The sequence below is a fragment of the Rhinolophus sinicus genome, linkage group LG11, assembly GCF_036562045.2.
Source record: "Rhinolophus sinicus isolate RSC01 linkage group LG11, ASM3656204v1, whole genome shotgun sequence".
Classification (NCBI taxonomy): Eukaryota; Metazoa; Chordata; class Mammalia; order Chiroptera; family Rhinolophidae; genus Rhinolophus; species Rhinolophus sinicus.
The window spans coordinates 43,659,603-43,684,475 of NC_133760.1; the positions used below are offsets into that span (position 1 = coordinate 43,659,603).

The 24,873-nt window shown below is 40.8% G+C and overlaps 1 protein-coding gene across 6 annotated transcripts in view; it reads left to right on the plus strand.

Annotated features, from left to right (window-relative positions):
* The window catches only part of TOX3 (TOX high mobility group box family member 3), a 101,305-nt gene extending 86,780 nt beyond the window's left edge, over positions 1-14,525 (plus strand). For all 6 annotated transcript variants that reach the window (XM_074314893.1, XM_074314895.1, XM_074314892.1 and 3 more), the window contains exons 4-7: positions 2,534-2,803; positions 6,834-7,061; positions 8,977-9,057; positions 12,572-14,525. In XM_074314893.1, the coding sequence (XP_074170994.1) occupies positions 2,534-2,803; positions 6,834-7,061; positions 8,977-9,057; positions 12,572-13,291 (1,299 nt within the window). In that variant the 3' untranslated portion in view covers positions 13,292-14,525. The remainder of the gene's footprint in view (positions 1-2,533; positions 2,804-6,833; positions 7,062-8,976; positions 9,058-12,571) is intronic.
* Positions 14,526-24,873: the final 10,348 nt, after the last annotated feature.

The following is a 24,873-nucleotide window of genomic DNA, read 5'->3' on the forward strand; positions in this document are numbered from 1 at the left end:
ATCTAAATACATCTGCAAGGACTTTTAGAAAGCATTCTGAAAGGCATGTAATATATATAAGAATAAGACAGCTTAATTCCCAGTAATTGGGGGATGGAAGTGACGTAAGCAAGCAATGGTGGAACTTTAAAAGAACGTGGAAGAGTGGACAGGCAGCTCACATTTTTTAAGAGAAATAGCTAAATGTATAGTAGAATGCTAATAAAAAATGATCATGTAAAATCCACTTTTGTGACACAAGTCTGCGAGAGATGCCTGACAATAGAATGTAACATTTTAAGAATAGTGGACGAGATTGTGGTCAGAAAGACCAGGAAAAGTGGGATTGTTCTGATATGTGTAACACATTTCTCCAGGATTCCACAGGCAAATTGATAAACTCAGAAATTATTAAGAAATGGAAAATTTATATATTTAGTATTCAGTCTTAGCAACTATGGACTGTTTTAACTACTTGTATATCTTTTTTTTAGTTTTTCCTGACTAAAGTGTTTTAGTTTATTTATTTTATTTTTTTATGGTTTTGTACATGGAAAAAGTTAAGATGCTCCCCTCCTTACTCCTCCAATCTTACCCCTTATAATATAACCGTTGTTAAGAGTTTGAATGTACACTTTTCTTTTTAAACAAAAAGAGGCTGTACTCTATAATTATTTTGCAACTTGCTTTTTCACTTACTGTGTCTTGCATATGACTCTAATCAGTGGTTCTCAACCGAGAGCAATTTTGCCCCTTTGGGGGCACTGTCTGGAGATATTTTTGATTGTCATGACTGGTGGGGAGAGGGTGGTTGCTACTGGCATCAGGAAGGTGGTGGCCAGGGTTGCTATAAACAACCTACAATGCAAAGAACATCCCCCACAACAAAGACTTGTCTGGTCCAAAATGTTAATAGACCCAAGATTGAGAAACCCTGCTCTAGGTCAATACACATAAATCTAATTCATTATTGAAAAAGCTTCAAATAAGCTTTGTAGGGTGGTAGATCGTAATTTATTTAACTAGTTTCCTTTTGATAGCTATGGCTTCTTATTTAGTGGCATTTACATACTTACTATTATGAAACCAAATGTTCCAATTTAGTTATTTATAATTCGTATCTTTAAAGAGCAAAAAGAAGACTTATCAGAAAGACTCAAATGTGGAACAGTTAAGAATTCATAGGCTTGTGTATAAAATTAGATTCTGGGTCACTGTGAGTCAAGAGAATTTGGTTTCAATAAAATCACAGACTCACTTTAAATGACAAGTCTTAAAGTAAGTCGTTTGAAAAGCATGTCTTCATTTTTATTTTTTTATTTTTGGAATTAGAAGAAAAGAAGCAGCAAATCTAAAGCCTTTTATATGACTGCCAAAAACAGAAGGCTACTTTTGAAGTGGCTGCAGTACCTTTCAGAGAAGCTAATTCTGATTATCTGTACCTCCTCTTTATACATATTTTTTTAAAAATCCATTAGTACATTAAATCATGGTGGGTTGAACAAAAGAAAACACAGCAGGTTTAAGATGAAAAAAGGGATATCCAATCCTAAAGACATTGAATGACTTCCAGATGCCATTGACATTGTAATTCAGAATGGGAATGACTAAACGGTTAACCACAGCGGGGGTTTGCAGAAAAGGTGCCCTGAAGCAAACAGATGTTTGCTCAGTGCTTGCCCAGCCCATCCTGTCTGCTTAGGTCACGTGCATTCCTGGAAGGATAAAATGGAGACCTGGTTCTCCTCCTCTCAGAGCTAGGTAAAGGGTGATGGAACTAGAACTGTTTGTGTGAGGAGGAAGGCAAACCAACTGGGGAGCCTGAAAGGGTTGGACCTCTGCTTTCACGCTTTCCTTCTCATCGGTTTCCTCAGGAAGAAGCAAGAGTTGGAAGTTTATCTTTCCTTTGCCAATAGGCTTATTATTTTAAAGTCATATGACCGTTCCCTGACATAAAGTCAGTGACAGTTCTATCCTGAAATAGACCAACTAGGCTGGATAATTTGGGCCTCGTGCTTTTGACCTCTCAACTTGTGATCATGAGTCCTTATAGTTAATAAATTCATGAAGATCATCCTCCTGGGATAGGTCAGACCTATCAAAATTGCAACAGATCAAACCCATCGAAGGAGCTGCTCACATTAGAATTTCATTGATTTCTTAAAAATTTCAGTATACGTGGCATATGGCATTATATTAGCTTCAGGTGTACAACGTAATGATTTGATATTTGTATATATTGTGAAATGATCACCATAATAAGTCTAGTTAACATCAGTCCCCATACATAGTTTTAAAAAAGTTGCTTTTTCTGTGATGAAGACTTTGAATATCTACTCTCTTAGCTTCTTTCAAATATACAACACCGTATTATTAACTGTAGCCACCATGCCTGTACATTACATCCCCGTGACATGTTTATTTTATAACTGCAAGTTGGTAGTTGGTACCTTTTGACCCCCTTCACCCATTTTGCCCACCCCCTAGTCCTCATAAGTCCATTGATATTTGGGAAAATTAAAAGAGTTTCCCTCCCTCACTGTTGCCTTTTTAGGATCAGAGCCACGCACAAGTGTCGCAGTACCGGCAGGACCCCTCCTTGATCATGAGGTCCATTGTCCACATGACCGATGCTGCTCGCTCTGGGGTCATGCCTCCTGCTCAGCTCACCACCATCAACCAGTCTCAGCTCAGTGCCCAACTGGGGCTGAATTTGGGAGGTGCCAGCCTGCCCCACACTTCTCCTTCACCTCCAGCGAGCAAATCGGCGACCCCCTCCCCTTCTAGCTCCATCAATGAAGAGGATGCTGATGAATCCAGCAGAGTAAGTTCACCATCCTGAGAATGTGGGGTCACCCCGTGCTCATGTCTTTGAATTTCATTTATGGTATTACCTTTTTCTTCATGGATTTGGAATAGCATTTAAATTTATGATGGTTTAGTTGTTTTCTTCACTCTTTTTACTTATTTATTCTCTGTGTAATGTGTATTCAACTGGAAATTCTCCGACGAGTTGTAAGGCGCTGAGCAAGTCCTTTAACTCTTGTATACGCCTAGTTTTCCTCATCTGTGAAAGGGAAGGCTTGCAGTTGACTTTCCAGGATTCCTAAACTGCTCTGGTTCAAAATTAATGTCCACGTGGGTGAGTTTCATCCAGTGACTTGGCTGAACTGCGGCCACTTTGACAGCCTTGCACCTTGGATGATGTTTTGTCACTTCATAAGTTCTGATCGTTTCACACCTTCGCTTTTGTCTTGGGAAATGTATATTATTTAAATGCATATAGTTTGAAATAAAAATTTAGTTGCAGGCATGATTTTTCTGAATGTCAAGAAAAACGTTCTGTTCATTAAAGTTCTTTATTCTGGGTACATAATTACTCATTCCTTATTCGTTAATTATGTGTTGTACGCCTACTCTGTGCTTGGCATTTTCCTTGGTTCTGGCGATACCAGGGTTTATAAGAGAATTACTACCCATGGGGCTCCCCACTGGGAATGAATAGCAATGTTGAAAACTAGAGGCAGATGTGATTAGTGGTATAATTGATGTATCTACTCTGCTGAGGTTGTAATCGATTCTGCTTGGGAGAGTGATCTGAGGAAGACTTTATTGGGAAGGTGATATTTGAATTAGGTCTAAGAGGATACATAAAAGTTTCTGCGGCAGAAGAGACGGTCCGCCATTCTGGTACAGGGAGCGATGGAAGTGCATGTCAATCGATGGGTATCATGAATAGTTTGACATGGGCAAGGAAAGGAACTAGAGTTGAAGAAAGAAATGGCGGAAATGTGGTTTCTCCTGTTGGTAGTTGATAGCTGATTATTTGCATAGAGGGATGGCGTAAGCAAATCTATTCTTTGGAAAGAGAACCTTGGCTGTATATAGAATGCATTACAAAGGGAGAGACTGGAGAAAAGGAAACCAATTAGAAGACTTTTTTTTTTTTTTAATGAAGTATTTCCCTTTAGCAAAGAAATGGACAGGAGGTACCAGATTAGTGAGACATTTAAGAAGGAGAATCATTAAGGTTTGGTGATCCACTGGAATTTGAAAGAAGTAGAAGATAAATGGGGTTTTAGTTTGAGAGTCAGTATGGAAATCAGTCACTGAGAGGGCAACCCAGGAAGAGAGGAGTGTTGTGTTTCCCCAGGAGGACGGTAAGAGTTTGGCTTGGTATGGGTTGGATTTGAAGTGCGTATTCTTGAGGCTAAACTCAGTTCATTGGAGGTGAAACTATAGACTTGGGACCATCCGCACATAGATATGAAGGCAGGGAAGGAGTCAGGATTTCTCAGAGTGTGCAAGGAGCAAGTAAAGCCCAGAACCCTGCACGTCATTTATTTCTAACTAGCAAGTGGAAGAAGAGGAGCTAGAGAAGACTGAGAGGAGCCAGGGCGGTGAGAACCATGTTGTAGGGATTTCAAGGACAGTTTGGGCTGTGGCATCATGGTAGCACCCCCTGGGCGAAGGCACTAACAATCTCCGCTCACTCTGACAAGGACCTCCATGAGGTGACGTGAGAAATAATGACTAAAGAAACTCAAGGGATACGAGTAAGGCACAGCTAAGTTGTAGATGGTCATTACGCAACTCAGAGGGACACTTTCCGTTTCAGTCACATTCCCACTGAGCTGAATACTTACCTCTGCGCCAATCTGAAAGTTGGCACTTCTACACAGAAGCTTGTCTGCGATTCCTGAGCCGGCTCCATGTTGAGCGAGGGTGTAGGTTTTATGTAAAGACAAGGAATCCAATTTGTTATCTTTTAAGCAACTTAGCTGAGAAAGGAAGGTTCATTTTATCGTTGATCAGGTCTCTTTTGGGAAAAGCAATTTCTCCACCTTTCCCAACCCTTTTGAGTCAACTACACAAAAGTTTCTTTAGGAGAATTAATTCTAAGCTTTGGTTTAAACTGAGATCATCTTCATTTCTCGTTTGTTCTTAAGAGGTAATGATGATTAGGGCAAGTCAGGTTTATCCAAGAAAGAGGCCAAAGGTTATCAACATTGGAATGTTTTTTTCCGTTTTGTTGTTTTGTTTTTTTTTTTTTACAGAGAATGAAATTGAACTCCTCTCATTTGGAAAAAAGCTGCCCTGAAATTACTTTCATGTTGTCATTGGTTAGATTATTGTTGCTGGTGCAAACAGTACCAAATTTTATTCTTCCATGAAAAGAATATAGGTGTTTGACTCAATTAGAAAAACCCGTGTGTGTGTGTTCTCCCTTGTGGCTTAATATTTTTTCATTAAAGAAAAGCTTGACTCCAGTTGAAGCTCTAACTGAAAGGCATCTGACTCCTTTGCACGTTCAAATTCATTAATTAATATGAAACAAGTCTCACTTCTGCTGAGAATTTAGAAAAAAAGACTATGTGGTCTATAAAATTAAATTAATTGTGTGAGTTAGGAAAGGTGGCGTTTTGGAGGAGAGATGGCATATGGCTTAACACCCTCTGAAGTATGTAAACTATTCGTATAAAGTATGGACGTTGTTATCACTCAAATCGTACAAAAAATAAGTCCACTTGGAAGTAGACTAGTGGTTTCCCAACACCTTGCGGGTTCCCAGCTCTCAAAGACAAGTTACCCATTTCCTCCCTAGGAATTTTAGTAATTGGATTAAGTTCCAAATGACCCTCATTCAGAAAGTAATGATACTCTTAGAAAATTTGAATTAGGATTTAAGACTCAAAGCCATTAAAAGCCAATCTGTTAGTAACTCGAATCTATCTCTGTTGATCTTGCCCAAGGCTGGCTTTTAAAACAGATTTTGTCAAACACTTCAAGGTTCTTGATGAAGTTAGCTGCAAAATTATCTTCAATATAGTCATATTATAACCTAGGGGGGTGAAACAAGGTTGATAAATCATCTCCCCTGCTTCTCTGATAAGTACGTTATATGATCATTGAAATCAGATGATGGTAGCACGTGAGTCTGGAGCTCAGTTGTACATATGGTTGGAACGCGGTCCTCATATCATTTCTGTGGCGTGGATCTCACCGAGCACATGTTCTGAGTATGAGTGAGTGTCTCTCCGGTAGTATTCTTCTGGGTAGGCTTGCTTACCGTATGTGATAAGTAGCTTGTTTTCAGCCTTGGTGAGTTTAAATATCAACCGTTGCTCCGTTACAGGTTTTCAGTTTTGTGAAAGGTATCAAAGTCCTTTCTATCTCCAGTTAAAGGAATTTTTACATTTTTACATTTCTTGTTCTATTCTTTAGAAAGTTATTATTTTAGAAAATGAAGCTTGCACCCTTATTGTTCAAGCGTAGGGGTTGTCAGTAATTTCCATTTGAGTTTCTGGAGACCCATTAGCAAAGTCATATTCTAGTCAAATAAAAAAATCAGCCTCAAGAAATCAATTTGGGCCAATCATGCATAGGGCATGTGACTGTGGCAGGGGACCTCATTTAAAATATGTGAATGTGCTCAACCTCCTGAATATTATTTAAGTTTATTTCTAAAACCTCTGAAGATGTAAAATGTTTTGTTTATGTGTACATGTGTAGCCTAGCACATATATATATATATATATATATACACACACACACACACACACACAGCATTGCTGGTACAGTGTTCTGCTTTTCATTACTCATAATTGCTACTTAGAGCATATGTTGTGAATGTATTGAAGATACTTCTGAGTCTCATTAATCAATGTTCTAAATGCTGATCTCTGCTGTCCAGTTAACTCTAAGCAAATCCACCCCTCCCCCACTTTGGGTGGTGATTCGTCTGTTGATGAAGCTTCATAAAACCTTAGCAGAACAATTGCGGACCTGAGTCAGTCTTACTGCATTCTCTGCAAATACATTCCAGGCAGTGAATTTTTCTTCGTACTTTGCAGGCCATCGGAGAGAAAAGAGCTGCTCCAGATTCTGGCAAGAAGCCCAAGACTCCAAAGAAAAAGAAAAAGAAAGATCCCAACGAGCCCCAGAAGCCAGTGTCAGCATATGCCCTATTTTTCAGAGACACACAGGCTGCAATTAAAGGTCAAAATCCCAATGCAACCTTTGGAGAGGTCTCAAAAATTGTAGCATCTATGTGGGACAGTCTTGGAGAAGAACAAAAGCAGGTAAGGCAACGATCCATCATGGCCACATATTAAAACGTTATCAGTAAAAAAAAAAAAGTAAAAAAAAAAAAAAAAGTAAAAAAAAAAAAAGTTACCAGTGTTCCTAACACCTTTTCTGAGTGAATACATTCACTTACTATGACCACCTCTCACGAAAGCCTTTGTAAGCTATGGAATTAGAAAGCACAAATACATAAACTCAAACCACTCTCCGGTGATAGGGATTTTCAGTCTCCTTAAGGGTTCACAACCCATTCAGAGGAGAGTTGGAGGAAACTCAGGCGGTATCCTGCAAGTATCAACTTTAGTGATCATCTTTTCATTTTAAGTCGTGTGGAATTTTTCCCCTTTTGTTCAAAAAAGGCACTACAAAGCGATTAGGTCCATCCTGCCTGCCTTTTCTTTGATCATCTTTCTGAACTCTTGCGCTATCCTAGTGGGTTTCCAAACTTTGAAGCTGCCTCTGCGTGTCTCATTATTGTCACCGGGCATTTGAAATTTTATTCCACGTTCATTTGAAAGCTTGGCAGTGTGAGAGGTAGTGAGAGATGAGCCATGCTAGTGAGAGATACTTGCTTAGGGCCTGGTCTCCTCTCCTTCCCCATGTGACTCCATACAGTGCAGAAAAAAATGGCTTCCTTGGGGGTCAGTCCTCCCCTTCCTCCTTGAATGAAACTCCAATGACCATTAATAGGAGTTAACTTTACATATCCTCAGAAGAATAGGCCCATATGTGTAATAACAGAATAACTGTTTCACGATTGAAGAGAGGAAAACCCTTGATTTTTTTTTTTTTTAACAAACCAAGAACTCATTTTTACTACCATGTTTCCCCAAAAATAAGACCTAGCCAGACAATCAGCTCTAGTGTGTCTTTTGGAGCAAAAATTAATATAAGACTTGGTATTATATTATCTTATATTATCTTATATTATCTTATATTATCTTATATTATCTTATATTATCTTATATTATATTATATTATATTATATTATATTATATTATATTATACTATACCCAGTCTTATATTACAGTAAAATAAGACTGGGTTTTATATTAATCTTTGCTCCAAAAGATGCAGTAGAGCTGATTGTCTGGCTAGGTCTTATTTTCGGGGAAACGCGGTAGCTGGTTTTGTTGGGATGGTGCAACGACAGAATTTGCTTGTTTGATTGTAGTGAGCGAGTTGCCGTATGTAGAGACTGATTTTCTTATCCCAGAGACGGAATCCCAAGGAGCACACTAAGTGCTGTATCTAACTTTTAAACTCTGGAGAGAACGATAACTGCTTGGTCTAACAACCAGCCATCACACCACTGTTAGAAAAGGAAACCTACATCATGTTTAATATACTGGGAGGTATTTATGTAACTCATTGGTCTCACTAACAGAAATCTCCCATCTTTTACTATTTCTGACTTTTTGCTTCTCTGAAAGAAAACCAAGGTCGAAAGGCCTCCATCTTTTCTGTCTTCACACACTACCAATTGGTGGTGGTGGTGGTTTAATTCTCTGATTGGGCACAGTTTAGAAATGTGTGTGAGGGAAAGAAGACATTGATGGAGAAAAACTCATTACTTTCTATAATTGAAACCATTTGCAGCAAATTTTATTCTTTTTGCTACCTTGTTTACTGCCTTAGCATGAGGCCCTCAGCTGTGACTCAAGAAATCTATGCTAGGACCTGAAATCTTTCTCTCATTTGCAACAGTAAACATCAAAATTGTGCTCCAGTGGAGGTGGCTGGGTTTCGATGTTTTGTTTTGGGGTGTGTGTGTATGTGTTTCATTTAAAAATCAAAGCCATGGAGACGTTCATTTTATGTGAGTTACGTTGTGACCTAAATTGTGCAACAGTTATTTTATGGCTCAGAATTTGTATGCTAAAGGTGGTGCTGATTGTGGTCTTTTAATAGGTGTATAAAAGGAAAACAGAAGCTGCCAAAAAGGAGTACCTGAAAGCCCTGGCCGCGTACAGGGCCAGCCTTGTTTCTAAGGTAAACCCGGGTAGGGGCAGGAGTGTCACTGAGAGTCACCATGTTGAAAACAGCCCTGGAGCACTGAACCCATAAAAGCAACGCCCCTTAGAGTTGACCAAACAAGCACCTTGAACAACTCATACATTGATTTGCTTCCATCCGAGATTACTGGCATGATGGTGTGAGAAATGTGTTCATTTAAGCTGCGAAATCAAAACTGTTTCCAAAAGATTCACTGATCTCTGTAGATGGTGTGCTGAAGCTATCTGGGCAAATTTTAAATAGCCTCTTATTCTTTCTTTTCATCAGGGCCTGAGATGTGTGTTCATTCCTCCGTGTAAACTGGGGGCACATTTGTCAGGCATTTTTGGACATCCTGTGATAAATTCTCCCGCGTTTACATTATTGCAATAGGGGATGTTGCATTTTTGACCAAACTGTTCCACATCATATAAATAAATAAACTTCATGATTATTTAAAATAAAATTATGCTCTAATACTGAAGAAAAAAGACATGTATATGTATTATACATAGAGTATACAGCGGACCCTGATGTATTGTAAAATGCACCAGCGTCCCAAAGCAAATGTCACTGTAGATTATTATTACCTTGATCCAAAGGAACCTGAGCCATTACATTATATTATTTTAACATTTAATTAACTTTGTCTTTAGCTTTCCAATGATTTAGAGAGGCTTTGGGGAGGGTAGTTTGAGCTAATGGTTTTCTCTTGATGTATTTCCTCTGGCAAACAGAGATTCCGTTCCACTGTCATTGCTGTTGCCTGAAGTACCACAAAGGGCCCCCAGGCTCCGTCTCTGTTGCTGGCAAAGCTGTTTTAAATAGGTTTACCCCTTTTTCTCTTCTTCCCCTGAGTTGTTTCTTCTTTACATTAAGATTTACCATGGGCAGCTGCTCAGAATCAGATCAAGACAGGGCCTCCTGGTTTTGACAGCTCGTAGGACACTTTCCACTTCGTTAAAAAGAGAAAACATCAGGTCAATAGAAAAACCTTTTTTTGAGACTCTGCAAGGCAGACACTGAAAGATACTCTCCCAATTCTGGCTTCAGATTTGTCACTGGCAGAAAACAACTGAATGTGTGGACTACAGATATTAAGAATTGAGGTGTAGTTGATGGCTAATTAAATAGAGTGATGCAAATACAGGAACGATGTGCATGTACTTCTTAAGTGGATCATTGATTCATTCATTTACCCAGAAGCAGGTGGAGGTGATCTTTGTGCATTAGACACAAATAACTGACCATCCGTGCAGTTAAGCCAACAGCTGGTAACTCAGAAGGCACTAAGGAAACAGCCCCCATGCCTGGCCTCAGCAAGCCTATGACCGACTTAGAAGAGAAACCTTAAAAGTTATACATTGGAGCCTAAAAACAGGATTCAGAAATATTTCTGGATGGAATGCAGTGACTCCAAAACATCAACAGGATGGGATGTTCAAAGAATAAATCTAAAATAGTGTTTGTTTCTTTATTGCATTTTCTTTGAGCCAGTGCAGTTTGAGGGTATCCTGAATTTCTATTCAGAGGTCTGGCAGGCAGCGAAAAGAGCCCTGGAGCTAGAAGTTGAGAATAATTTCACCCTGAACCGGAAGTCTGAAAGAGCTGCTCCTACGGCGACCACACAAGAAGCCGCATCTAATTGTGCAGTGCGCTGATTAGCCCACATCTGAAGATCTAGTTCTGTTTTGAGAGCCCACAGTGGAAAGAGGAATGGTGACCAACTGTTGCCTCCATGATAAGGAAGACTGAAAATTAAATCACGTTCCCATATTGAAAGAATGAGGGAAGTAAGGATTTGGGAAGCATGGGATGTGGGTCCTCAAATGTGAAGGCCGTCATAAGAGAGGGACACCTCAGTTTCATCTCTGTGCCTTCGATTGAAGGATTCATCCCCGGAGTGAGGCTACAGGGAGCAGGATGGCAGCCTCCACGGTAGAAATAACAAGTGGGTTGCATCATATGTGCACATAACTCACACCTCTTATTCAGAGCTGAGGATTCAGTCTCTCATGATGTGACTCAACTATCACTTTTAATCTTCACAGCCACCAAAAAAATTACCAGAAGCTTAATCTTCAGTCGTAGCATGTGTTTAAACAGAAACCGTCAGCTATGGCGTTTCCCACATTGAGTGACTCTCCATGTAAGGTCACTTCTCAGGTTCTTTCTAATAGAAGATTTTATAAATCTGAGTACTAAAAATCTAGAAATAAATATTTCAAGAGAGTGGATATCAGCTTGGTGCCTCCATCTGCTCCCATTCCCCCCTCCTAAACTGCCTAGTTTTGTGAAAAATAAGAAAAAATTGTCTTTCAGAGGACTCATTCCAATCACTATTGCGTTAGTAAATATATATACTTGTGGAGGTCATTGTGTGTTTTTAGTGCAAAATGTAATAGGTAGTTTTTCTCCATGTTGTTTATCTTATAATAGGTTATTCAGTCAAATGAGTGTTGGAATTCTCCACTTATCTATGACTGCTTTGATAAATTCTGGGCATCTTTGAAAATATTTAGTAAACTATCTCTAAGGAATTCAGTTATGTGTTTCTTATATTCAAGTGAGCACTGTTATAACTAATCACGCAAATCCAGGGCTTTGAAGTTTTCTAGTAGTAGCAGTAGTTTTGTGGTAGTAGGGCTTCATGAATAAAATGAGCTAACATCTATTAAGGCTTCCCATGGGCAGGCACTGGTCTGAATGCCTCACACAAATGAGTTAATTTAATTCTCACACACTCTACACAAGGTAAATACCATAAAAACCCTATTTTGTAGATAAGGAAACTGAGGAACAAGTGAGTGAATGAACGTGCCCAAAGTCACAAAGTTAAGTCACAGACGTAGATTTGAACTCAGGCAGTCTGTTCTCTGTTGTTGATACTTGGGGGCAAGGTTAGTTTAGACTTAAATGCCGAAAAATCGTTGCTTTACTATGTATCAGTTATCTTGCTACAGTAGTGCTGGGTAACAAGCAGCTACCAAGCCCAGTGACTTAAAATAAACAAATAAGGATTTATCTCAGAGAGTGCCCGTGAGCTGGCTGGTACTCCACATCCAGGCCCAATGGGGCAGGATCAGTGGTTCTGCTCATCTGTCAGTCTGGAGATGGGGGGTGGGGGCATGGGGCTGGACTCATTCACATATGTGGTAGTGAGCTGGCTCTTGTGTGGGGTACCTGGGCCACATGTCTGTCATCACACATGTGGCGGTGGTAAGTTGAGAGAGAGATAGGGGAGAAGGTGGGGTGCAAGACCTCTTGAGACCTCACTTTCACCGTATTCTATTGACCAGAGCAATGGGACAAGGCCAGCCCAGATTCCAGACATGGGGAATTTGATTCTGCTCTGGGAAGAGCTAAGATGTCACGTGACAAAGGGCTTGTGCCCAGGGAAGCATGAACAGCGGGGGCCATTTTCCTAAGCAATTTACGATACTTAAAAATACTTCAGTATTTTAAATCCATGTATATTTTAATATTCTGGACTCTTCTCTCCCTAATTCAGGCTGCTGCTGAATCAGCAGAAGCCCAGACCATTCGTTCTGTTCAGCAGACCCTGGCGTCCACCAATCTGACATCCTCCCTCCTTCTCAACCCTCCTCTGTCTCAACACGGCACGGTGTCGGCATCACCTCAGACTCTGCAACAGTCGCTCCCTAGGTCAATCGCTCCCAAGCCTTTAACAATGAGACTGCCCATGAACCAAATTGTCACATCGGTCACCATTGCAGCCAACATGCCATCGAACATTGGGACTCCACTTATCAGCTCCATGGGCACGACCCTGGTGGGCGCAGCACCGTCTACCCAGGTGAGCCCTTCCGTGCAAAGCCAGCAGCAGCAGATGCAGCAGCAGCAGATGCAACAGATGCAGCAGCAGCAGATGCAGCACCAGATGCAGCAGCAGCAGATGCAGCAGCAGCTGCAGCAGCAGCATTTTCAGCACCACATGCAGCAGCACCTGCAGCAGCAGCAGCAGCAGCTGCAGCAGCAAATCAGCCAGCAGCAGCTGCAGCAGCAGCTACAGCAACAGCTCCAGCTGCAACAGCTGCAGCACATGCAGCGTCCGTCGCAGCCTTCTCCTCGGCAGCACTCCCCCGTCACCCCGCAGATGACGTCTCCCATCCCCGCCATCGGGAGCCCCCCGCCAGCGTCTCAGCAGCACCAGTCGCAAATACAGTCTCAGACACAGACTCAAGTGTTGTCACAGGTCAGTATTTTCTGAAGACGCGCGTGGCAGACGGATTGGTGTGTATGGAGGCGAGTGGAGGGTCAGCCTTCTGGGGCTGAGACATGTGAGTTGGCGCTGGTTCCGCAGACATGTGTGACAGATCACATGGTCCTCTCGAGTGTCTATTAGATAGGCGATAAGAACTACCATGTAGCTGAGCATCATCTTCTAGCTGACTCGAAACCACTTTGTTTTTAAACAAGAAAAGCTGTGCTCTTTTATGTGATGCCTTTTTTATTTATTCAGGCTATACCTACAATATGTGAATCAAACTGTTTCATGAATCCTGGGACATACTGATGACTATAAACTGGCCTCTCTTGAGTCATAGAAAATGGCCTTATTTCTCCAGAAGTGACTAAACCGCACTTCGAGCCTGTTTGAACTTCCGAAACCCTAAACATAAAAAGCACAGTTGTAACTACCTGAAATATGAAGATCCAGTTTCATACAAACATTTGTATGACATGAATAGTTGATGGCATTTTTTTGTCATAAAAAAAAAAATAATGTAAATCACAGACTTTTGCCAAAGGTCTTATTTTTTTTTCCCCCCAAAATCTCTCCAGGAAAAAAAAAAAAAAAAAAGCAAGTGATTAGCTTCAATTATTGACTCATTTCCACTTTTTACCCATGGCTTCTCCAAATCGAACCACCGTATCTGTCGTAACAATATCTATGACCACTGTTAGCCCATTATATTCATTCCAATTAGAAGAAAAGAATGTGAATATTATATTCTGTGTTTTGAGTGACAAGTTTCGAAAAATAAAAACACTGTATTTTTAAAAGGGAAATGAACTTAAATGAAAACGGTTATTACAAAAGTTAAGATTTAAAAAAGCAAGAGTTTTTATTATGATGTAATAATACTGGTAGAATATTTAAAAGGCGCACCACATCTGAATAATCAATGTAAATATTTTCTTTCAAAGTTGTAAGTTTTCATATCATGTGATGTAAAGTTTTCATAAATGAGGCTTTAACGTAAACACTGGTGACATGAACCATTCATTGCTACATTGCTTATTGTGTTTTTATGCTGTTTTATACTTTTTTATGAGTTACGATAGCAGCAATTAAGTTGTTTGTATTTTGCTTAACTAAAACAAAAATGCTTTTATCTTGCTATAGAATAAACACATTTCAGTACAAACTGTGGACTGTATTTTGATGCAACAACCAGGAAACTGTTCACTTTTCAAATAAAATGCTATGTCACATTTCACTTTTGGTTCCTTGAATACATGTCAGATGGGGAAGTATGCCACATACCAACTTTCATTGGAGGCCAAGATTGTCTTCCATCTTCAGTGGGACATATGATATTCATAGTTGAGAATTTGGATGGCATGGCCCCAAACCAGGGCCCTTAAAAAAACAAAAACCAAAAACAGAGCTGTTGGAAATATTTTTATAATTAGCTTTTTTGTTGAGGTGCAAGTGACAAGGTAAGTATAGAGGGAAAAGCAATTGTCTTCTCTTTGGGGCTGGGACTAGCTGGCGTTGTGTTCTTATTGCTGTTAAAACTGATGGTGAATGCTAATTCTCAAGCCAAAATAATTATTTCAGTGCCCGTGTCTTCCCCCCTTTTCTTGCTCTTAGTGGCTGGTCTTTGAGGACAGTGTGACCACTATCCCCAGTTGTCTTGCATGATTAATTACAGCATCTGTCGTGTCAGAAGCTATAATGAAGAGGTCTTGATAAAAATTGCAAATTACCACTGGCAACAGTCTTAAACTGCTTATGATAAAATGAAAATTAAAAACAGCAAGTGTCAACCCTGACCAGAATCCTAATCTGGAAAAAATGAGGGTGTGAATAGTAGCGTCCGTAATTACCGTGTGTAAGACATTCAAAAACAATGGAATATGGATTCCTCAAAGTTGTATGGCGAAGAATATTTACTGTATGTTCTGGGCTATGAATAATGAATTCAGCTTTCAATATTTCATAATCCTCTCTTACTCTGTATTATGTACAAATATTGAACAGCAAGGGATTCTAATTATAAATTTATAGATTTCTTGCTGTAGAAAAATTTATGTCTAAATTGAAGCTTTTCATAAGATGCATTAGTTGACAGCTATCAGTGTTCAAACAGCCATTGAATGATGCCTAATCACATCGACAAGGGGACGATTGTAGTCCACAAAGAAATGATCTGCTCGCATCAGGCCCATCAGAATCAGAGCTGATGGTAAAAGATTTTCTGTGAATTGAAACTAACATCACATAACAATAAGAACCATTTTATATTCTGTTGTGAAACCTTTAGACAAATGTCTTCAAAATTAATTGCTAAACTACATGTGACAGTAATTGTGTATTAGTTCTGTAATTGTCATTTTGAAAACCCATGAAGTATTGCTTGGGAAAAAAATGTCACTAGTGATAAGGCTTAATTGCAAGTGAAGTCTGTTTTCAACTGTTTGCAGTTAGAAGCAGGTGTTGTAACATCTCTTAAATGATTTTATAAATCTTGCGTTTTAGCACATTTGATTAAATGCTGCTAAGCCACTGATGGTCAATTTCAAGAGAAAAAATAGTTCAATTACTACGGTTTCAAAAATTAATCATCAGGCAAAACTATAAAACGTCAAAAGGCTTAAATCATGAAAAGAATTCCCCCAACCTTGGTGCCAAATGATTTTTCGCAGGATTCGCTAAAGAATATTAGGGATCGACTTGTATTTCATCTTATACGTGTGACTCTGGTTCCTACCGTGGAGATATAGTAAGTGCTTGGTGTACTTTTTTGTTACAGGTCAGAAATAAATCAGGATAATGAAAAATTTGTGAGAAATGTAGTATCTGATTAGTGGGCTGCCTCAATGGCCTAGATGCCTTCCCTCTTAAGTGTTCTACGGTCATAAAGAAAGCTCTCCGCACCCTCTACTGCCATCACACATACCTTTTCTCTCCCCCCGCCGCGTGCACATTATTTTATTACTCTGGCTAAATATGTTCTCTTCGTTTACATTAACCTGTACTGGCTTATGATGAAAGAACATAAGGAGTTTTCCTTTTTAGCTGACTTGGGGTCCTTAGTTCCCGACACCAAGCACAAAAGCTTAAATGCCTCCGTAAAGCATAATGTCTGCAATGTATTACCACCTGACAGAGGTTTGAAGGCTTTCGAGACAGATGGATTAATATCTCAAGTTTAAGGAGAAGTCCTCCGCTGTGCGCATTCAGTGGGCTTCGGACATCTGAATGGTCGCTCCCATTTCTCACTTCATGGAGCATTTTTCAGCACTGGACTTCAGTCTAACCTTTCCTTCTCCCCCCCCCCCCCCCCTTTGTTTGGCTTTTGTTTTGCAACAGCTGTTATTATCGTTTTTGGTCAGCTGTGATTGCTGGAGGCAAAATAGGACCAGATGGTGTTTTGCTATGCATGAATGGCGCGTTAGAGGAGTTGGGATTGAATAGGCCAACTTTGAATGGTGTCTATGCACCACCTGCCTGCCTGGGCTGTGGCACACATATCACAGTAGCATGATCCGCCTCAGACCGACTGGAATCGGATGGGAAAGTGGGGAGCTGGGTGGATTTTCCCCATATTTATTGATCTTCCATGCACTAACCGAATAATGCAGTGTACAGTCAATTTGAGTTAATTGGATATGACACAGCTTGGGCATGTAATCTTTCACTCTCGAATTCTGGTTTGCTTTAAGGATTTCATTTCTCCCCAAAGTAGACACACACACACACACACACACACACACACACACACACACACACGCAGAGTGAAAAATGGTCTAACTAATCTCAAATTTGAAAAGTGTCTAAAATAGTAGACTTAAGAATCTGAGTTTGAGGTTTCAGGAAGGGGAGGGCATCTCAATGATATTTGTATCAGTTAATAATATAAGATAAAGAGAAACTAATTCTCATACGTGTAAAGAGCCCTCAGATTTGTAGGTTATCTATCAAAATTTGCACACTTGAAAGAAATGTGTCTAACTAGGAACCCTGCAGAGATGTACAACCAGATTAGAATTCTCTTAGAAAATATTTTTAATTGTATACATTTTTTTTTGTTCACCTCATCCCCTCAAATATAGTTAGCTTTGCTGACGATCTGAAGTAACCTTAAGGATAAACACGTTCCCTGAATTTTAAAGTTGGTGACAGGATTTATTTAACCCATGTTGACTGATCCTACAGGTGTGTGGGATGTGTGTGCCAATATGTAACCAAAGAAAAGCTTAACCATCCAGGAAACATGGAGTTACATATGCAGACAGACAGCTCCATTTGCCTCAGGCCCTAATTACTTAAATTTACTTCTGCTACATGCAAAACACTGTGATAGGTCCCAAAGGAGATGCAAAAATAAACAAGGCCTTCTGTTTACTTTGTTTATGTTTGAAATTTTCCATAATGGATACTCAAAAAAATAAGCCACCCTTAACTTAAGGAGCCTTCATTTTTTTATTGCAAAGGGGAGATGTACCCACCAGACAGAATGATTAGTGTGCCAACAAAAGACACAAACAAATGTGGGTGGTGGTTGTGGTTTCTTTTTTTTTTTTTTTTTTTAATAATCTGAGGAAATTAAAATCTATTTGGAAAGGGAAGAGGTTGGAATTGGATAAGGGTGTTAGGGAAAGCTGCATAGAATTAATGGCATTTAAGATGTGCCTTGAAGTTTGGGTAGGATTGCAGTAGGCTGAGATGCAAGTCATATGCTTGTAGAAGTAGAAAATATCTTCAGACAAGGCAGCAGGACAAAATCCATCCATATTGAAAGCACACGCACCATCCACAGCAGCAGAGAACAGCAAATGGATGGTGCTTCGGGGGAGGTGAGCAGAAGAAAGTGCTAGAAAGGAAGTTTGGAGTCTTACATGCCTGGCTGGGGACTTGCGCTTAACTCAGAACACACTGAAGCTATCTGAGGAAGGAAGGTATGATCAGGGTTGACTGAATGCAGGAAGGATTTTAACTTACTTTCGAGCACGGAGGATCCAGCTGGCACTAAAAGCTGAAAGAAAAGTGGAACAAGATTCCCGTTTGAAAATGTATCTCTATTTGAATTATTCTCATGCATAAATGAAGCTTCGTGCTCTCTCTCTCATCGCTCCCGTCTTCCTGGTGCAAGAACACACTGTCGACAAAGCCAAATCAAGGCCATTTTGGTGCCAACTGTAGAATAAGCCTTATCCGTACATTAGCATCAAGAGGGAGATCATTTTCTGGGTTTCTGCTGTGAAAAGAAAGCTATTTTCACCACTGGTAAAAAGTACCTCTCGGTGCTTGAACTCAAATGTGATGAATGATGAAAAGAAGCCCTTGCTTTGTTGCTGAGTATAAACCTCAGGCAGCACTGGGAGGGCTGTTGGTTATGGTCTCAATTTAATTTCAAAGAAGGACCTTCACAGATAGAAAACGTGAATGTGGGTGTACACTTCTTAGCAAAGGAATAATGCTCTTTTGTAGAGTACCTCATTATCCCCAGCATTTGCGTGATGCTGTGTACTTTTCAAAGCAGTTTTCTGTAGATGACCTCATTCCGTGCCTTCTCTAGATAGGGCAGGAGTTAACCTCGTGTAACAAATTAGGAAACTGAGGCACAGACTTGTGCCTTCTTCTACTATCTCTTTGCTTATAGGAGGCACAGTCAGAAGTGGAATGAAAATTTTCTCACTCTAGGTCTCCTGTTGTTTCATTTACCTCCTAAAACTTGTATACGTATGGCATATATATTTGACATATTTATATTTATCATATTTGTATATGGGATATGTGAATAAATATGTGTGGTTAAGTACGTGATATAGATGACAGAAATCCACCATAATACCAAGGAGAATAATCCATGTTTTCCTCGTGGTTCGTCAGGCAGTAAACCAGAGAGAATGCCACCTCACCCATGTCCTCAATGGGGCGTAATGCCACATGGCCCATTTTTCGGTGTGAATACTTATCAGTCTGGTTGTTTTCTCTAACAAGGTCTCTCTAATTATTTTGTATTCAGGCAAACAGCTTTGACTTGTGGTGTTTCACTGCTAGGGCTGGAGGTGCCACAAAAGTGCTACAGCATGATATTGCTCTACATGTTTAAAAAGGAAAAAAAAAAAAAAGAAAAGGTTTTAAGGAAGATTCAGATGGGTGAACATCAGGTAGGTGTGTCTTGTTTGCATTATTTAAGGAATGCGGTGAATCACTATTGAGCAGGGGGAGTCAGTGACGATGGAGGGAACGCATCTCCTTGGGGATCTCACAGTTGTGACCCTGGTACAGCTTCCTGAGTCACTGCTCCGTTTCCTGGACCCCACTCCTTGCTAACTGGGGTGTGTCCTACCACAGGCCTCCACTTGGCAAAGGAAATACAGAGGTGAGGGCCTCTAATCCTCCCCTGAGACTTGATTATTGTCTTTACTTGAAATGAACCAAGCGCTAAAGCTCCCTGGCAAACAGTCACTTGTTAAGATGGAACAGAACTGAGTGACAATTCTACCATATTCCTCTAGAAGACCAGGCACGAGCCTTGTGGTGAATGAATCTTTGGGGCCTGTCATTTGCAGGGTGTTTGAGTGACTTACCCAGAGTCAACAGAGTTCTGGTTATTTGGAGTTCCAGGTCTTCAGTTTATTTTCATATTTTTGGCCTATGTTTTCTTTCTGGCCGGCTTGCCTTGTGTCTAAGGATAGATTATTACCAAGTAAGATTCTTTTGGTAACATTCCTTGTTATATGTCATCCCTGTGACATGCAGAGAGAGCCTTAATTTTCAGTTTGTCACAATGAGCGAAAATGATGCCATGTTCTAAACCTGCCTTAATTGGTAATTTGCAAAGTTGATACAGGATCTTGGTCCAAATGATTCGGGCCTGCTGTTCCCCCCTCACCCTTTCTGCTCATTCTTAAGCCTCTCCTCTATAATTGGTGTTGAGTATGTGCAGTCCCAGGGGACAAATAATAGCATCTGAGGAAATTACCTACATATAGTCTGACCTTTTGTGTGCTTTTTTTGGATGCCAAATTAAGACATCCATCTTTGCATGTTTGGACAGTTACCTGGAAGGACTTACCCCACTTTCTCCATAATAACATTTTTATAAATTGTGTCCAAATGCTGGCATACCTAGCATGCAGCTTTTTAATGTAATGTTCAGAATATTTTGGCCAACAAATGCAAGGACAGTCCAAGTTCTTTGCAGAGCAGAATCTACTTCCATAAGGGAAATGCTCTATCCTTTCACATGTAGAAAACATAATCATGGTCGCTTACACTATTTGGAGGTAGAAATTTCTTACCCCCCCAAAAAAAGTGTGTCTTCTCACCACTTACATCCTAAAATCTTCCTGAGCAACGTAATCGGGACTATTATCAGGGAAATGCTTCAAGATTTAAATATGTGAAAAAAATGGCGATGGTATTTGCTTTTCTTGTGCTCAGTCAGCTGCTGGACATAAGCAACCGGTCAAAGCCAAATCACTTTTTAGAACGGGCACAAATTATCTTTCTTGAATCGGGCTTCATTCCTGTGAAGAAATTTCTGTTTATTTGTAGGGTGTGCCTGAAGTTTGTTTATTGCCAAAGAACAATTCATTAGCCTGTTAGGGACGAAATACGTCCTGTGTTCCCGTTTTGAACACAACGGGATGGTCAGACTCTTGAATAGGTTAGGTAACTGTCGATAGAGCTTTACATTTTTTAACCCCAAACCGATCAGACATCAGACTCATTTTAAATTGTTCTTCTCTTTCATTGTTAAAACCGTTTACAGAGGGAGGGGCCACTTCAGGGGGAGAGCTTCATTTTGGGATTTCTAGAGGAAAAGCCTAGTACCCAAACACCTCGACAGCGTTTCCCCAAAAGAAATTCAAGAAGCACCACTCTTGGCTGACTTCACGCGCTGAAACCTATAACTGCACGTATAGGAAATGAACCGAACTCTGCGGAGTGATTAAACGTACTCAGTACTAAACAAAACCTCTGCAGAAGTGAGGCAGTGGTCTGGTCACGTGGGCCGTGATTCCTGCAATGAGCCTGCACGTCCAGGTAACTAGGCCTTAAGTCAAAGAAACAGAACGAAGGAAATCGCTGGGTTCATGTGGTTTGGGGAGGACGAGGTGGGGGACTGGGCAACAGCCACAAAACTGCTTGGCCCCAGAACTAATAAGCTGCATTCTGTATGCCTGTGTTCTGAGAGTTTTATGTTTGATACAGATGGTGTTTATATAGAGTATATGAGCTCAGCGTGAGAAGTAGTCATAAAACAGACTGGGGTTTGGTATAATTATTCACAATTACTATTGTATAATTGGATGCCATAACTATTATATAAAAATATTTTAAGAAATAGACTCTGCTCATACTTTCACAATAGTTCTTAACAATAAGAGACATATGCTGTAAACATCGGGACATATTTTGTAGTGTTTGCAAACGTATACAAGGTTTGGCAAAGTTGCAAAGATAAAACACCAGTCCTTGCATCCTTCGGAGAACCAGTTGCCCTTACTTCCTAGGTGCCCATGGGACTTCAGGAGCCAGCTACACTAGGCTACCCAAGTGAAGGGGTGGGTGTGGAGAGCAGTATTTTAGCAATTAACGAGAAGAAAATGTGTCTTCTTTGGAAGGGACCCATATTTTTTTTCAGCTTCCTCCAAGCCAGCAAAGGGAAGTTCTGTTGGGCCAAATTGTGGCAATGGGTACATGGACACAATGCTTATTTTAATGTTTCTGGATGCAATGAGTGAATCTGTAGACCTCCGATCATTACGTACGTAAACGCTTATGTCTTCTAACAGGAAGAAAAGATGGGCCTGTGTCCCCATCACCCCCTGAGCCACAAAACAACCCAAAAGAAAATCCTCCTGAGAGTTTTAAGCAAAACTGCATTTCCTTTTAATTGCATTTAGAAAGTAGGCCTGCGCTCATGGGCTCGGCACCTCTTTTTGCAGGGAACACAGGATGGGATGTAAATTTCAGAACAAATGACCTTAGCAAAAGTCTTGTTTTCTAAAACACGTAATGGGCCTGGAATGAATGCAGCTCTCTTGTGGCCCCCTTCCTTCCATTCGTGGGTGGCACTGTTACCTGTGGCTCTCAAAGGTAATTGCTATGCTTCGATGAGCCTGTTACAGTTGTGGTGGGGGTCCAATGTGCACTGTGCATCACCGAGAAATGAGAAGCATCTTGTCGGCCCGGATACCTCTAATTCCCATGATTCCTAATGTGGAGGAGTGAGGGCCAGGCTGGAGACTATGACTCGTGCAAGCCCAGCTCCTGTTGCTAGAATGACGGTGCCCTTGCATATTTATCTGCCAGGTAACAAGCATGGTGTCTGGACCTCAGCAGCCAGGAAGAGTGAGGAGTTCGCTCCATTGTTAGGTCAGAGGCCAATCCTTACTGTTTCAAGCATGTTTTAGGTATGGTTTCCAGAGGGGTTGTTTCCAGTGGCTCTCACGGGCCCTGGAGGATGAAGGCAGTGAAGTACGGCTTTAGTGCCTTCCCGTCTTCCGCCTGAGTGTGCAGCTCCAGACTTTCAGAGACTCGCCACTGTCCTGCTGTTTCCTGTGCCTGGAGAATGTGTCTGACTCCATGACGGCAGCAGTATATACAGTGAACTCCAGAATCAGGTTCTGCAAAAGAATATGATGCTTCGCGAGCAAGGACACATAGGGTTTTGCCTACTTGGACTTGGACTGTCACACTATTTTTCTTCTATGTAGAACGTAGAAATCTATGCAGATGTATATATGTACTGCTCAACTTGACCAATATATTGCAACTGTTTCTTTATGACTCTATGGTACCGCTTTTTACCAACCTGGTTTATTCGATGGTCCAAGCAGCCCAAGGCACATTTCATAAAAGAGAACAGTTGTCCTTTCTGATGTGGAGAGCTTAGAATTTTATTTCTTACACCCTCGCTTCCCTTAATAGCTCACTGTGAATACATTACTTCTTAATCACTCTTACCTTTTCATTTGCAAGTTTTATGGTTTTTCTCTAAGCTTTATGAGATAGAGTATGTATTTGACTTTGTTTGCTTTATCCTAGCCTCTCATTGGCGCACATGTAAGTATAATATTAATAATAATGTTGAGTTATTCACTTATGCATTTATTCTGCAAATGTTTATGTGGTGCCTTCTGTCATGGAGTTCTGTTCTAATGGGGGATATAGTTTTATTAATTCAGCAAGTATGTGGGCATCTACTAAAGTGAAATGGATAAAAGGGAGTAGGAAAGGGGTAGAAAGGGTCTGGACGGGTGGGGAGAGGCTGGACTACAAGTGTGAAGAGAGTTGTCAAGGAAAGCCTCCCTGAGAGAGTGACAGTGGCTGAGGGGAAGAACTGTGTCCATCTGGGCAAAGCGCATCCAGCAGCGGGAATGGTGAGTGCAGAGGCTCAAGGCTGTCTGCATGGCTGGAGGGTGGTGAACGTGGGAGCAGGCAGAGGAGGTCCAAGTGGGAAAGGGGGAGGCAGGCTGTGCAGGGTGGCGCTTCTCCGTCGTCACAATGGATCACAGCAGCTGTTCATTCATTAAGTGTGATGATAGTATTGTGGTTACGTTGGGAAAAAAAAGAGTCCACTTTTTGAGCTGCATACTGAAATATTTATGGATAGAATGCGGTGATGTCTGGGGTTTGCTCCATAACAGTGCCTGATGGGGGAAAGGATGGGATGTGGGGGGAGTAGCGTTGGCCCCGGGCTGAGAGATGTGGGGGCTGGGTTACGGATACAAGGAGGTCAGTGTGCTATTTTGTGTAGTTTTGTATACAAAATGTGCCCTAATAACAATAACATAAAAAAGAACTACTTGGGGAACCTTTAAAAATAAATAACAGCTCCAGTGATTGGTGTAGTTGGTTTGGGGTGTAGCACAGACATTGTTTTTGTTTTAAGCCACCCTAGAGTTTGTTAATTTCCTGTCCACGTGAGAACCACTGGTCTAGGCTCTTCTAGGCCATTATTAGGATTGGGGTTTTTACTTGGAGGAAGGGAGTGAGAATTTTGAACAGCAGACAGAATGACACCATCTGCCTTCTATTGAGACAAATCAGTCTGGCTGCTGGGTTGAGAATATGCTGGGTTGAGAATATGCTATAGAGCAGCAAGGGCAGAAGCAAGGAGATCTAGGAAATTATAGATAAAAGTAATGACAAAACCGTTTGGTGACAGTTGTAATAGGCTGTTGGGCACATCGAAAGGTAGGCTGAACATACATATCCTCAAGCCACCCACTCCTCCTGGGCAAAGAAGGACATTCCACAATCTGCTAGGATGAGATGCTATGAAGAGGTAATGGCATTTCCAGTCTTGGATGGACATTCGGATGTGGGAGAGTAAGGTGACTCAGGGAAATGGCCACAGCAGGGGCAAGTCACTTGCCCTTGAAGGCTTTTGACTTCCTGTACCTGAAGCAATTGCATTGCAGTTGCTTGTCCCATCATTGCCCTGATTGCTGGTTTTGAATGAGTAGGGCAAGGCTAGGAAGGTTAGAAAGAAGAAATGTGTTCAGGGTCCAACATGCAGGGACTTCACATCTCATTAACCATCTTCCATGAGACTTGAGAAGGCCAGCCAAACTCATCAAACGCTTTCAATGGCA